The sequence below is a fragment of the Astatotilapia calliptera genome, chromosome 12, assembly GCF_900246225.1.
Source record: "Astatotilapia calliptera chromosome 12, fAstCal1.2, whole genome shotgun sequence".
NCBI lineage: Eukaryota > Metazoa > Chordata > Actinopteri > Cichliformes > Cichlidae > Astatotilapia > Astatotilapia calliptera.
Window position 1 is genome coordinate 11,229,764 of NC_039313.1, and position 15,279 is coordinate 11,245,042.

Sequence of the window (15,279 nt, forward strand, 5' to 3'; positions counted from 1 at the left end):
ACACCCCACACCAACTTCATAATGTTTTTTTTTTACTCAGTCCCCCAAAATTTAAAAAAGACAAAGTTCAAAATATAATTAGTTGGCCAATTAAAAGAGATCAACTAAATACAAACTTACTTAAAAGCGACTTTTAACTGTCTTAAACACAAAGACAAAGGAGGGTAATCTTTATACTGGTTTGGCTAAACCATTTACACACATTGGGGGAAACAGAACAAACACCAATACTAACTAGGCACCAAATAACATACCTAAACCTAAAACACCATTGCTGACAAGCACTTGGTTGGTCCTATTGTGTTTCGAAAGTCCTCAGCCCTTGCCCACACCTTCTGCCCAGACGGCCAACTCCCCAAACCAGATAACTTAAATGAAGAGAAACATAATTAATATAACAGAATACATTTAAAAAACCACAGGTACCACACTTTGTGTGTCTTCATAAAATCACTTTTAAGTTGAATTAGAAAAATTAATGAACGTTATTACTGAATACATGTTTGACTGCAAAAAACAAAAATACAAACAAACTAATGAGGTGAGTGTGTGAACTGATTGTTGCTGAGGCCATCATAGGGTGATATGACAGTGTGAGGTCATTGAGATAAGATGGGGACTGATTATTTTGAACTTTGTATGTGATGAAAAGGATTTTTAATTTGTTTCTGGATTTAACAGGAAGCAAATGAAGAGAAGCCAATAGAGGAGAAATATGTGCTGTCTTTCTCGTCCCTGTCAGTACACTGGGTGCGGCATTTTGGATCAACTGAAGGCTTTTCATGGAGTTTTAAATTACAGTAGTCAAGCCTAGAAGTAATAAATGCATAAACTAGTTTTTCAGCAAAGTTTTAAAACTTCCATTAATCAGTTTTTAAATGTAAAGCAATCTTGGGTTCCCTTGAAAGTCATAAATCCAGGTTATTATTTATTTTTATGAAAACATATGAAGTTCTCCCATCATCTTTGAGGTACTTGATTAAGAAACACTTTTGCTTTGCTGCTATAACTAAAAGGAGTTAACTGCCTAATTCAACATCAAACTGTCATGAAAGATGACTTTATAAATGTAAGAAAATAAGATGTTTTTCTATTTGAGGATTTATATTGAAATTAAACACATTTAGAAAAAATATGATACATTTATCATTTGTTATGAAAATAAGTTATGACCTCAAGTTTTCTTTTCTTTGCTTCCTTTTTTTCTTTTCTTTTTTTTAAACACATTTTATATCTTTTTGATAGGATAGTTTATTCAGTAACACTATAGTATAATCTAAATTCTGGTCTTCATTTTCTAAAGTGGTGAGTATGACAGGGTGTGTGGTAATTACGATCATTTTGTAGGAGGCTTGTAGGAGTCTCAGAGTAGATGGTGAGTTGCTCTGTCATATGACAAGCTCTAGCTAAAAGTAAACACAAATGCTGAAGGTCTGCTGGCTCCTGGTCGCATCATGTTTTTTAAAGTTCTTCCTGAGAATTTTCCCCTCATGTCTTACAGCTCTTAATGCAGTTACAAAGGGCTGCCTGAACAGTGCAGCATGTGTTTGGCCTATGTCTTGCTGTGAAGCGGAGCTGTGTAACAGCGCTATTCCAACTGGTCCCAGTGCCATCCTGCTGCTGGTATCTTCAGCCATCCTCAAATTTCTTTTCTGAGACTGAGGAATGATGTTGTTTCCAAACTGCACATTTTGTACCAGCAGGGAAGAAATAAACAACTTTGAAGTGCTTAATATGAAATAAAACTATCAATGCTACTTTCATCGGCTGGGTTCTGGGTGTGACTTATCCAAATACTGTATTGCTTAAATGTAATGTTTTTGCTTCCATGCTGCACTTTTTTCTGACTCTATGAACGGTGCAATAACGCGACATAAAATTGTCACTGACATTTTGATATGTCATTCCAATTTAATCAGGGTCTGTCCTGTTCAAATATTTTATTTCTGGAATATTCACTTTTCCTAAAGCAAATAAAAATCCAAACAGAAAATATATTTAGACGTGTGTATTTGTGTTTGTTTGTGTGTGCATGTGTTTCTTATTTCTTTATTGGGAGTTTTTTTTTGTTAATAATTCTTTATGTATTTTAAAAGGAATTTAGCACTGGTCAATCAACAGGCAGGTTAAGATGGGCTGATGTTCACAAGTTGAAGTGTTCTGGTTTCCTTGTTTATAATTTTATTTATTAGTTTAAATCCTATAAGCTAAATAAGTATTCTATTCGACAATTACTAGACTACTAGAATACCAGACTTTAAAGGAGCTATTTCCTTGTTGTTTTTAGAGAGAAAATGAAGGCATCTTTTTACACAGCTTTACTTATGAATCTGTATCATTCTCTTTTTTTTAACAGAGCTCTAAACAAGTTTTTAAGTTATAATTATGACTTACTTGCAGTCAAAAATATGCAAACACGATTAAAACCTCTGAAAGTTTATAGAGTGCCTGACACGCGGTGGCAAAACAGCTGTTACCTCGGATGGAAATGATGGCATTTTTTAAAGTAATGTTTGCAGAGGGACAAACATGCATTTGGGCTTGTATGAAGTTTGACAGATTGTTTCAGTTATCTGCTGCTCTAAAACACAAGACTGCCCCCTGGTGCCGCCTGCTTTCTGCTGTTCTGTTTTCCAGACATAACCCAAGTAGAAGTGTGGTACACCTGAGCAGGCTGGGTTTACAAATCAGCCCGTCCAGATCTGCTTCCTCTCCTCCTAATCCTTTGTTTTTGTTTGTTTAACATGCATACAATCATTCAAACGATGCACTGCTGACAGACACGTCATTGTTCATGTTCGTAACTTGAAATCCGGCCCATGAGAAAAATGAAAAATGTTCAAGAAATACGACAAGTTTTGCAAAAACAACAGTTTACAATTCAGTCTTTTACTTTTTCAGGATGAAATAAACTTGAGATCAACTACAATACACGTTACAGAAGGAGTTCCGGTGATGAAGAGTGTATAATTGTAAGATTTCACAGAGCAGAATGCATTGAGTAGAATATTTGGCGAAACCAGGAGGAGGCAGCAACGCTCCTGGAGCCGCCAACCTCTGCTAACCAAAGAGGAAGAAGAAGGCGCGCGTCATTTACGCGTCTGTGACCTCATCGTATGCGCTGCTATATTTTGAAAAGCTGGACAGCGGCTGTCAAAGCTCTGCACTTTATTGTACAAGCAAATTCATTTTTATGCGACTTGTTATTATGGATCAAATGTAAGCGAACATTAAAGCATGCCAAAGTCTCTGAAAAAGTCCTGCACCACTCAGACCTCCATCAGCAGGTACTTCGGAGGACTGAGCAGCAGCAGCAGCAGCTTTGCCTCCAACAAGCAGCGCGGGATTAACCCAAATCCTGCAGAGCAGCAACTTTCAAGAGGCAACGTGAGTTGAGCTTCACACGCACATATCAGACATGCTTCACTCAATGCTAATTACTGAAGTGCAGTTCATTTTTGTCCTCCAGCAGAAGCTTTCATCTGATGATGAATTGGAATTGCCAAGAAAACGAGTTAAGCCTTCTCCAAAGGACCACCAGGCGGAGGATGTGGAGTGTGAGCCTGCGTCCTGTCAGGGCATTAAAGGTGAGTGTTGACTTCAGACAGAAAAATATGCCATGATCTTCTAAACCCTCAATAAAGTCACTTATATCTGTCCAGTGCCCAGCAGCATCACAGTTCTCCAAACAACATGTGCACTGGTATAGATTGTGATGAGATAACTCTGCCCATAACGCATTTGTTTGGCCTCCAGTGCTACCCCTCGATGCACTAGTAGATGCACTTACGGTAAAATTTTAAAAATCCTTGGTGACTTCCTTCTTAAGTTACTGCATTCACAATATTTTCAGAAAGATTGAGGTAACCGAGATTTGAACTTGTCCAACATTTTTAGTAGAAGCACGTGTGCTATGAATATCAGAATCCTACCTCGCCTCATACTCGTGTTATTGCATTCACAAATCCATTCACAAATCCAGCCTCTTACAGCTGAGGGGTAAAAAGTGAAGTTGTTGTTGATGTGACTGTAGTACTTGTCTTCTCTCTTCAGACACAAAGCTGACGCTGAGCCGAAAAGCAGGCAGCCTGTGCTCCTCCACATTGGAGAAGCTGAAAGGCTTCACCTGCGGGGCTGAGCCCAGTGTCGTCAGCAGCATCACCCGGGAAGAAACAGAGATGGCTGATGCAGGTCAGGAAAGCAGTGATTGGTCTCCTCGTTGTGCTACAGGTCAACCTGAAACTACACACAGACTGCAGCATGCAGAAAGGGAGCATGAAGGTGAAGAGGAGGATGATAAAGAAAAGGCAGATCTGGGGTTGGCTGCTGCAAAACAGGTGTGCAAAAAGTAAAGTACCTGATAACACTGAAAAAGCAAGTGTGACTTTTTACATCGTAACAGATTTGATGTATTTTTATTCCTGCAGGGAGTTCACTTCTCTCAGTTTGCCAAGACAGGAGGAGGAAAGTGTGCAGAGCTGGGTCCTCCATTGGACTGTAGCACCTCCTCCAGGCGTTCAAAGAGCATTTTCACCCCCCTTGAGCAGCAGGTGATCCAGCTGAAACAGCAGCATAAGGATGCTTTGTTGGCTGTGGAGTGTGGTTACAAGTACAGGTTCTTTGGAGAGGATGCAGAGGTGAGAACTAAAAAGCAGATGTGTTAGTGATGCATTTAGAGGGAGTTTAAATTTAAACTGTATAAAATATAAAAGACATATGTTTTAGATGATTCTCTTCTTTCAACACAGTGGCTCTCAGCACCTGATTTGTGTTTCACTGATCGCTGAAGGACGTTTTGTTTGTGAACAGATTGCTGCAAAGGAGCTGAACATCGTCTGTCATCTGGATCATAACTTCATGACGTGCAGCATCCCCACACACCGCCTGTTTGTTCATGTCAGACGGCTGGTGTCTCACGGACACAAGGTTTCTGGTTTATCTTTGACTTTATATGATTACTGTTTACTAATTGCAAGCAGTTTAGGCTCATGCTCTGCTGGCTTTTTTAATGTTTTAATTTATAGGTCGGAGTAGTTAAACAGACAGAAACATCTGCGATCAAAGCGTCAGGGGCCAACAGAAATACTCTGTTCACTCGTCAGCTTAGCGCCCTGTACACCAAGTCCACTTTGGTGGGAGAGGGTATCCTTATAGATGATGAATGTGTGCATGTGTTCTCAAACAACTTTTTATTGTCACTCTTTGTTTGAAACAGTTTCCTTGACAGTTTTTTTAAAAGATGTAAATCCGGTCTGCAGACTCGGGGATGTGGAGGAGGGGGGCTGTGATGATGTTGTGTCGGACCCTCCCGACAGTTTCCTGCTTTGTATTAGTGAGAATTGGGACAAACTGAAGAAGCAGCTCACTGTAGGCCTTGTGGTGAGTTTCATAAGTCAATCCATAAATCCCACCTGGCCATTAGGCTGATTGTTCTTCAGGTATTCTGTGTATAAGAGATGAAAATCAAAAATTTAATTTAAAAGTAGGGTTACCCCTTGGCTTTTTGTTCAACACATATTAGGGGACTGTTGTGTATTATTTTAAAATAATTTAATGTTCACTGTTCAGTTTCTTTGCATGCTGATAGTGTAATAACACCACACACTCACTTGTAGTGAAGAAGAAATTGTAAAGAAATTAAATCTTGATTAATAGCTCACTTAAGACAAAAAGTTACTTTAATAAAATTTGAACATGCTTTGCCATTTTTCAGTTTATACAGTGTATAACTGTCAACTTGGAGCTGTAGCTGCACATCTTTGACATCATCTGATTCACAGCATGTGTTTGTGTCTGCAGGCAGTTCAGCCCAGCACCGGCGACGTGCTTCTGGACTGTTTTCCTGACGGTCCCTCTCGCTCTGAGCTGGAATGCCGTGTCCTTAAAATCAATCCTGTCGAAATCCTGGTGCCCTCTGACCTCTCAGAGCAAACCGAGAGACTCCTGCACAGCATTACGAATGCAAGGTAATATGCTGGGAAGACACTAGAGGGCAATATATACCAATTTATTACTAAAACGTGCTGAAGCGCTGAGCTTATGTATGTGTTTACAAAGCTGTATCTGTTTGTGAGTTTGGTGTATTTCATTCTGCAGAATTAGGTTTAGGTTTCCCCGGGCAGGCAGACGGTTGTTTTATTTGAAACTCCTCAGGCTCAGTCTGGATGAGGAAATCAATGTCGGCTTGGTTCTCAGCACTCTGGATTTCACTGCAGGGATAAACAGGATCCAGCCGAGCCTTCTGTATTTTAAAAGATCATAGACATCATATGTCCCAATAAATGGTCATTTTATATCACTAGTTTTATTAAAAGAAAAAGACAGCAGTTACACACCTGCCTAGGGCTGCTCGATTATGGCAAAAATGATAATCACGATTATTTTCACTGAAATTGAGATCACGATTATTTGACGATGTTTATTTAACCCTTTAAGACCTACTATAGAACCAAGTCCACCAGAGCTTATATTATTTTTTTTACATGCTGTAGTGCCATTTGTGGGAGCATTTCAAGTTGCTATACATCAATACAACTGTTATAGCCCATATTTTAATAATATGTATGCATTAAGTGCATAGTAATTACATAAATTGCAAAAAAGTGCAATAAACTACAAAAAAAATTGAAAATCGCTTTTGTTTTGTTTACATATATTTCTACTTGGAGAAGTTTAAGAGGTTTATCCCTCAAAACTTTAAATACAATAAAGTTGCAAAAAATAGTTTACAACAACAGGAAATTTATTTTGAGTGTCTTCATGGTTTTATTTTGGAGATACAGCAATTTTTATATACTGCAGGAAAAACAAAAAACAATCCTATGATGCAAATTTGCAAAGAAAACAGCATGTGCATCATTTCACTGTGGGAAGTGTTACGAACAGCTGATAGGAACGGCAAAGCGTGTTTCTGGAATATTATGCTTTTGTTCCTGCAAGCGCTTTTTATGCAGTTTTTGCAAAGCTATATGTGGAACGAAACCGTGACCGAGGACAAGCTGATGGCATCAGATGTAAGTACAACTCCTCCGGTTTCATATGCAAAACAAATTATTGTGCTAGCTTACACGGTTCAGGTTCTACAGGGATTTAAAAATAGTTACGCAAAACGGAGCGTGCTGCTCTGACCGGCTTTAAAGGGTTAACAATGACTTTAAAAAAATAATATAAAATAGTGTGCAACACCACTGAAGTTTTTTTTTTTTTAAACTCTCTTTTCAACCAACGGCAGTCACTCTCCAAATAACTTCTGCTTAGCTTTCCGAGCTTCCCTCGGGTCCTCTTAACCAGCGGTCTCCAACCTTTTTTGCGCCACGGACCGGTTTATGCCCGACAATATTTTCACGGACCGGCCTTTAAGGTGTCGCGGATAAATTAGGGAGGGGCTAATAATCGGCTCAGTCATTTTTAATGATCGTTGAAAGCCCAGATCGTAATCGTGATTAAAATTCGATTAATTGAGCAGCCCTACACCTGCCTACACATATTTAAAGTTCTTCCTCCAGTTCAGTCGTTTAAAAGATCAAGTTTCATAATGTGTTTTTTAATGGATTTTTTGTGTGTGTATAACTAACATGAGGCTTTGATGGTTGTAATCAGTTTAAACAAGTGCTTTACAGTTTTCCCTTTTCTCATTGGTAGGTTGGCTTCTTGTGAGATCAACACAATTTGGACTTTTCATCCACCAGAATTTAGTAGAAAAATACTCTTATAGACACATAAAGACCAACTTGAAACAGATGAAGACCCAAGTTAGCCTCAGAAAAGTTAACAGCATCAGGTTCGATTATTCCAGCGATTAGCTCATAAGGAGCATCAGAATGTATTGAAGGTCTTGAGCTTCTCTTGAAAGCCTTAATTTATTGTCTGCAGGCTCTTGTATGAATCACAAGAACAAAAAAAGGAAAACTGAGTACATTTGTCCTTTTATTAATTGGCAGACCAACAGCACAAGCAGCAACGGTGACGCTGAGCTGAATGTAATCCATAAACCTGTTGCCTCCCATTGCGCTGCCATTCGACTCCTCTTTGCTGACAGTCTGGAGCCAGCATGTTCACACCAGTGGGGAGGAGATCCTCTGGAGGGAGCTTGTGATTGCATTATGCTGTGAAAATGAAACGAGATAGTGGGAGGGAGTGGAGTGGATTAGATTAGCAGAGGATGATTGGATAAATGGGAGAAATTTCTGCTACTTTCTTTTGTCTGACTCCTTGGCTGGGCAGATTTCTCATTACCTACTCTTTTATAATGCTAGAGACAATTTTCCTTCCTTTTTCACCACCCTCAGCTTGAATTTAATTCTAGACAATTTAGTTAATCTGTATTAATTTCTCTCTATTTCTCTTGGCTTCCTTTTTTCAGATGTCCATGTTGAGTGATTATAGTGAGACGGGCCTGTAAAGGCCAATTCAATTATTGTGTTTGAACAGCTCTGCTGTCTGGCAGTGTGTTTATCAGAGACAAGGCTCTTCTCAATTTTCAACTTATGACATAAAAGTAGAGTGCAGCTTTGTCTGTTAAGATAAGACAGATTTATTTCATTTAATGCATTTTTCTTCACTATCAATACTTCTCAGCCCATCACAGCTTTGCTTTTGACAAGTTCTCCAGTATATTCTTCTTTGCAGTTAATTGTCTCAGTTAAATTCATTAGACCAGAATAATTATACATAAATGCATAATTGATATTTTGATTATATCATGTTGCGGTTACAGTAAATACAGTAAAATACTAAGGCAAGGCCCACACTGGTGAGCAAGTTTAACTGGGTTTTCTTGGTGACAGTGTGTGTCTCTGGGGTGGGCTGATGAGATGGAACCCCTGGCAACAGGATTTGTGTCTATAGAGCGGCTGATAATGAGTCCCTTTGAGGTTGGTTGTAGCTAGGTGAAGTATTAGCTTGCTTTATTCACGCAGAGCCTAAAGTCATGAGTCATGAGTCTGGATCAGAGCAGTGACGCTGATTGAAGCGGCTAAAATGCTCAATGTCAGACGAGCATAAATGTTCTCACTATTTGAAAGATTTTAAGTTTAAGTGCTTGGCTGCTGGTAAGATCACAGTCATGTTTTAGAAGGGGTCCAAACAAGCAGACGTACACTGTGCATTTTTAAAAGTGTGTATGTCCATTTCAGTGGCTGCTCTCAGAGCTTTGGATTCACTTTGCAGTAATAGATTCTAGAGATGTACCGATCCGATATTACGTATCGGTCCGATACTGACGTAAATCACTGGCTCGGATATCGGAGAGAAATAAGAAATGTAATCCGATCCATTAAATATCAAAAAAGCACCTCACAAAATTTGTAGCCTGGGTACCAAACCGGCATTTTATCTCCGAGGAAGTTATCCCAGAGAGAAGTAAAGCAAGTGTGTAAGTTCATCTCTGAATGTTTGTAAAGCATTCCCGCATTAAGCTTAACAACTATTATATGGAGCGACTGCCTCTTCTCTCTCCCTCCCTCTCCTGCTGCTACTGCAATCATGAAACTGATTAATGATCAGCTGATCGGCTTTTCTGTCGCGAGTCTGTCTCTCTTCTTTGTTTTTGGATCACTTTGCACCAGAAAGAGGAAACCAGCGGCTGAACAACAGCAGAACGTTTAAGCTTGATAAGCTGTTGTTAGATTTTTTATTTAATATTACTTTCTACACCAGGATCTTTTTCTATGTAGCTGACGGCTGGTAACTGTGCAGGGGCGGATCTAGCAAAGTTTAGCCAGGGGGGCCAATAGGGCATGAACGGGGAAAAGGGGGCACAAAGACATACTTTTCTTTCTTATTATCATTTAAAATGTGTAGCTTTTAATAAATAATTATCTGAATCGTACATCCAAAGTTTTAATCTTATGTAAAATGTATAGAAGTCCATTACTGCATAGAGTAACTGTTAAGTCTAATATACCCTAGTAAGCTATAGTACTTTTTCCTTTGGGAAGGTACGATCTGTGCAGTCTGCTGTTCTGTAGAAGAAAGATGTTGAATCTATTTAATTATTCTTGAAAAATAATTTATCCATCCATTTTCATCCGCTTTGTCCGGGGCCGGGTCGCGGGGGCAGCAGCCTAAGCAAAGAGGCCCAGACCTCCCTCTCCCCAGCCACCTCCTCCAGCTTATCCGGGGGAATACCAAGGCGTTCCCAGGCAAGCCGAGAGATATAATCTCTCCAGCGTGTCCTGGGTCTGCCCCGGGGCCTCCTCCCGGTGGGACATGCCTGGAACACCTCGCCCAGGAGGCGCCCAGGGGGCATCCTTGTCAGATGCCCGAACCACCTCAGCTGGCTCCTTTCGATGTGGAGCAGCAGCTGCTCTACTCTGAGCCCCTCCCGGATGGCCGAACTTCTCACCCTATCTCTAAGGGAGAGGCCAGCCACCCTTCGGAGGAAGCTCATTTCTGCCGCTTGTATCCGCGATCTCGTTCTTTCGGTCACTACCCACAGCTCGTGGCCATAGGTGAGGCCAAGCCAAAAATTATTTATTTCTGTGCATTTTTTTTCACACTGCATCAAATTAAAGTTGATTACGTCGATTAAGTATCATAGGGTGGGGGTGGTTCCCTATTTTTTTTTTGCTGGGAGTTTGCAACCCTATTAGTTTGGTTGCTTAATATTTCTGCTAAGTACTCTTTAAAATACCAGAATAGGGAGGATGGTGCAGGTTTAAGTTTATTAGACTGATCAGTATTGCTATTACTATGAAATATTTTGGGTGCAGTGTATTTTTTACATACAGGTATAACAGAATAGCTTTAGTATTGTTGTTTATTTAAACTTGAGTATGAACTTATACAAAATGCAGCAAGATATCAAAAGTTTTATTGATTAAAAAACACACTATATCGGATTCATATCGGTATCGGCAGATATCCAAATTTATGATATCGGTATCGGACATAAAAAAGTGGTATCGTGCCATCTCTAATAAGATACTAATCTGAAAACTTTAATCTGCATGCTATGCATTTTAACCTCTGATCTGTTGGTTGTAACCTTCTGCTTTTCTGATTTTCATTGATTTTTCACCATCACTGCAAACTTGGCATTACCACAAGGCATATTTTACCAGTTTTTTGCTGTGGTGTCAGGATGGTTTTGATGACTTTGTTAGGTTTTCCTCCGTAGTGTCAGAGTTGGGATTTCAAACCCTAACTCTTTTTGTCTGCGTGAAGTGTCTTTAGGAAAGATGCTAAACCCCAGGCTGCCCCTTATGCTGCCAGTGGGGTGTGCTTGAGAAGTGTCCATTTACCATCTGCTGCTATTATATGCTGCTTACACAATACTGTGCAAGTTGTAGTCCCAGTATCAAAAGTAGCATTTTTTTTCTCGTACAGTACATAAACAGGGTTTTCTGTGAGCTGATGGTACCTACAGTATAATTTGTCTACACTAGTGGCTCTACAAACAGCAGTGTAATTTTGACCTGGAATATTTCAGGATTATTGGATATTTTATGATGAAACCCTAATATAATCTTTCACACCCCAGAAGATCAGTCCTAAAGACTCTGATGATCTGTTAACCTTTTAGCCAGGAGCCCATAAACTTGATTTTTGGTGTTTTTGAGTTAAATTCCTCAACAACTGTGCATTGTTAATACACCAGTAGACTAAATCTAAACAAAGTTACCAGATCTAAAGAGTGTAGCCAATGTGGAAGTGCTTTACACCTCAATTCTTTCTAATGGCCAGCAGGGAGTGACTTCTCCAGTTGAATAGTTAACAGTTTAGTTTCTTGTGCCCTATGTTGACACTTTCCTGACGTGTTTTAGCTATGATCTCAATCAACAGGGTTTGCTGCTAGCCAGCTGCTAATGTTTCAGTTGTTATGCCCATCTTTTATATACAGTCTCTGTATGACACACAGATATTCATAGTCCCTCAGATAATGAATCATAATCACTTCGATGATTTTCTGACCTTTTCTTTTGCACTATAACCACATCAAAATGTTAACTAGTTTAGTAAATGAGTTTTTTACGTTGTTGACCTGGTTTAAAAATAATAGAATGTTGACGTTTTTTCAACTATATATCAACCTCAGAACGTTATTATTTACACTTTTGGCATAGGGGTATCAAGCCTATTTTAATTCGTGCACCACATCCAAGAGATACATTATGAAAATGGTCATATTTATGGATTCATCCACAAATATATGTTAACAGCCTAACATATTTTAAGATAAAAAGTGCAGTTTCGGTAATATATCATTGTTTTCCATATTCACTCAGACTTTTATTGTTACAAAGAAAAGTTGCTGTTGTAAATGAAAGAAACTGCTCTGTTTGTATGGCTTTTAGCTTTAACACTCTTGTTCAGATGTGGTAACACACATAGTTAATGACTTTACCCATAAGAACTGGCAATAATGCTTATGAAATTACCAGTTTGGACAACCACTCTTTAGCAGATTTATTCTTTACAACTTGGGACACAAAACTTATAAATACAGCCATCTTTATCTGCACACATTTTCATTTGAGCCCATGCAGCAGACTCTACTGGCACCTTCAGGCTGTATATTTGACATCCTTTGTTTAGTTCAAAATGATAAGAGCTGCTGTGCTGGCTGCAGACTCTTTCTATTGTTTAGATGAAATGAAATCCGATCCAATCAAAGCTCTCTGTAATTTAGATATCAGCTGAGTCGAGACGAGTTATGAAGAAGTCAAACCCCCAGTTGTTTGTTTCTTTAGTTTCCTACAACCCATCTTCACCTTGGTGGGTCCTGTTAGGGATTCTGCAGAGATGCAACGCTGCACTCTCATCCGAATCGATACCTGCAGTTGTCGCTTTTCTTGTAAATCTCAAAATATTTTTTGATTTAAAAAAAAAAAAAGGTTAAGGCTGTGAGTTGTACATTATGTCGTCTATTGATCATTTTACATAATTCTTACTCCCAGTCCAAACAGTAGCTGAAGTGAAATATGATGAAGTAAGTAAGTGTGTGTGTGTGTATGTGTGTGTGTGTGTATGTGTGGGCATTAGTCCAGAGCCACGTGTTTGCCTTGGTTGCCCTGGCAACAACTGTGCAGACAAAGTAACAGAGTCCTTGAAAGCAGCAGTGCCAAAAGAGTGAATATAGCAAAACGGAGATCCTCCGACGGATCTCCGTTTTGCATCGAGGAAATGCAGTGAAAATGTGTTCAGGTGTGTGTGACTGAGGTTTGCATTTCTGTGTATAGACTCTAGTTAAACAAAAGGATGGCTGGAACATGCAGTCCAGCTATGTGAATGTTTTTCTCTCAGAGGAAGATGTTCTTGAAGTCTTGAGCCTCCTTGTATTTCTTTATACTTTTCCAAAGAGCCAGACTTTCTTATAATTTATTAAAGTGGTCTTGAGCTATAGTTCTCCAGCCTCTCTGAAGGGCTTTCAAAGTTTTTCTTTGGACTTGACTTTCTCTCATTTTCAAATTAGTTCTTGAAGTTGACCATTTTCAGGGAATGTTTTTCTTGATTGTTCAGCCACTTAACACCAACTAATGACTCAAAAGCAAAAATTAAAGTCACCAAACTCGATGGATGAAACAGTTGTGCCTACGCATAACAATATACCGAAGAACCTTTTTGACCCTTCAGCTGATCCATCTACTATTGACTGGAATCGTCATCATAAATGGGCTCAATGGCTGTTAAGGAGCCATTCTTAAAGAAGGGAATTAGGGAGAAAAGGCTGAGCTATGCCAAATTATAGAAGGACTGGACTTACAACTACTGCAACAGGTCTTATGAACCCAAATCTTCATCGATATGCACAGAGATGGCAAAGAGAGACACGTAACAATTAGTGTCTGCAGCAAACTGTAAAACACAGTGGAGGTGTGGTTTAGGGATGCATTTCAACCAGTAGTGCTGGGAATCTTGTCAAAATTGTTGACATATATGGACAGAAAAACACACAATTGAACAGTATCAGTCTGGGATTGGCCTCCCCAGAGTTCTACTTCATTAGTAAACAGTGATTATCTCAAAATAGAGCAAAACAAAGGGCAGCTAGCATCCAAAGAAAAGCTTTGAATCTCCTTTGAGAAGCTTGGAGAACGATTCCTGAAGACTGCTTAAAGAAATTACACGCAAGCTTGCCTTAGAGAGCTCAGGCTATGTTGAAGAATAAAGGGGGTTCATACCAAATATTGAATTTCAACCTCATAATTGTTTAGACTTTGTGTACTGTGTTTCCATTTATGTTTGTACCTGTATCAATAAATCACTGCCCGTGTTTCTCATTTCTTAAGAGAAATGTTAAGAAATAATAGTAGTTCAAGACTGTTGCACACAGTATTGTATATATTCTTTATCTCTGTATCTGTACAGTCACTAATCTCTGATATTAATGCTGTTGTGTTGTTATAAATAAATAAAGTTTGTGATTGTTTTCCTTCAGCGCTCAGGCTGACGACAGAGTCAGAGTAGAGAGGAGGGACAGCGCTGAGTTTGAGTTTGCCTCGGCAATGAACACAGTCACCTCGTTCTACTGTCACATCCAGGCGAAAGGTGTGTATGCTTGTGTCACTGCAACGCTTTTATTTTTCCTGTTACACTATGATCGCCTCAGTTACTCACATCCTGTCATTGAGAGCACAGTAGATGTGTCTGAGGAGTGGGCTCATGACTCATGGCTGTGTGTTGATGTTGCATGTTTTTATGTGTGTGTCCTCCAGGCTCTCGCTCTCTGTCGAGCGTCGCGTCCCTGGAGAGCCCAGTGATCAGCTGTCTGGGGCCGCTCATCCAGTACCTTCAAGAATTCAACTTGGAGCGAGTTCTTAGAAGTGAAAGGTACATGAAAACAAACATTCAGCAACATAGCCTGCGACTGTATTCATCCATTGTTTCCACTGAGCAGACAAAAATATAATTTTCAGGTTTTAAAATTCTGTTATCAATAGTTTTTTGTAGTTTTAAAGCAAAAATTCTTAAGCTAACATTCGTTGGCTTCCATTTTGCCAGCTTTGGTTCTTTTCTTCGACTTTCGACCAATCAAGACAAGATATTTGGATATGTCACTGTAGAATCTGGGAACGTGTTGTGGATATTTTTTTTGGTTCTGTTCTTTGACATTTCAGATAGATACTGAAAGATCAATCGATACATTAATCTATACTGAAAATGATTGTTATTTCCTTCCCTGGTTCTGGCATTTCCTAGGGATTAACAGGTTACGTGTAACAAAAAGAATGACAGTATTGTTTTATTTTAAATCTTATTTTACATTTGATGTGAACACCAGTGTTTATACGCCAGGAAAGGGAAAATAATATCTTGTATTACTTTAATCCCTGTAAT

The 15,279-nt window shown here is 39.2% G+C and overlaps 1 protein-coding gene across 1 annotated transcript in view; it reads left to right on the forward strand.

Moving 5' to 3' along the window:
* The first annotated feature begins 3,056 nt into the window (after window positions 1–3,056).
* Window positions 3,057–15,279, forward strand: part of msh3 (mutS homolog 3 (E. coli)) — a 63,526-nt gene continuing 51,303 nt past the window's right edge. Inside the window, exons 1-10 of the mRNA XM_026188804.1 lie at window positions 3,057–3,387; window positions 3,470–3,587; window positions 4,054–4,337; window positions 4,428–4,637; window positions 4,810–4,926; window positions 5,025–5,142; window positions 5,240–5,379; window positions 5,800–5,966; window positions 14,381–14,490; window positions 14,658–14,772. Of these exons, the coding sequence (XP_026044589.1) occupies window positions 3,238–3,387; window positions 3,470–3,587; window positions 4,054–4,337; window positions 4,428–4,637; window positions 4,810–4,926; window positions 5,025–5,142; window positions 5,240–5,379; window positions 5,800–5,966; window positions 14,381–14,490; window positions 14,658–14,772 (1,529 nt within the window). The 5' untranslated portion in view covers window positions 3,057–3,237. The remainder of the gene's footprint in view (window positions 3,388–3,469; window positions 3,588–4,053; window positions 4,338–4,427; window positions 4,638–4,809; window positions 4,927–5,024; window positions 5,143–5,239; window positions 5,380–5,799; window positions 5,967–14,380; window positions 14,491–14,657; window positions 14,773–15,279) is intronic.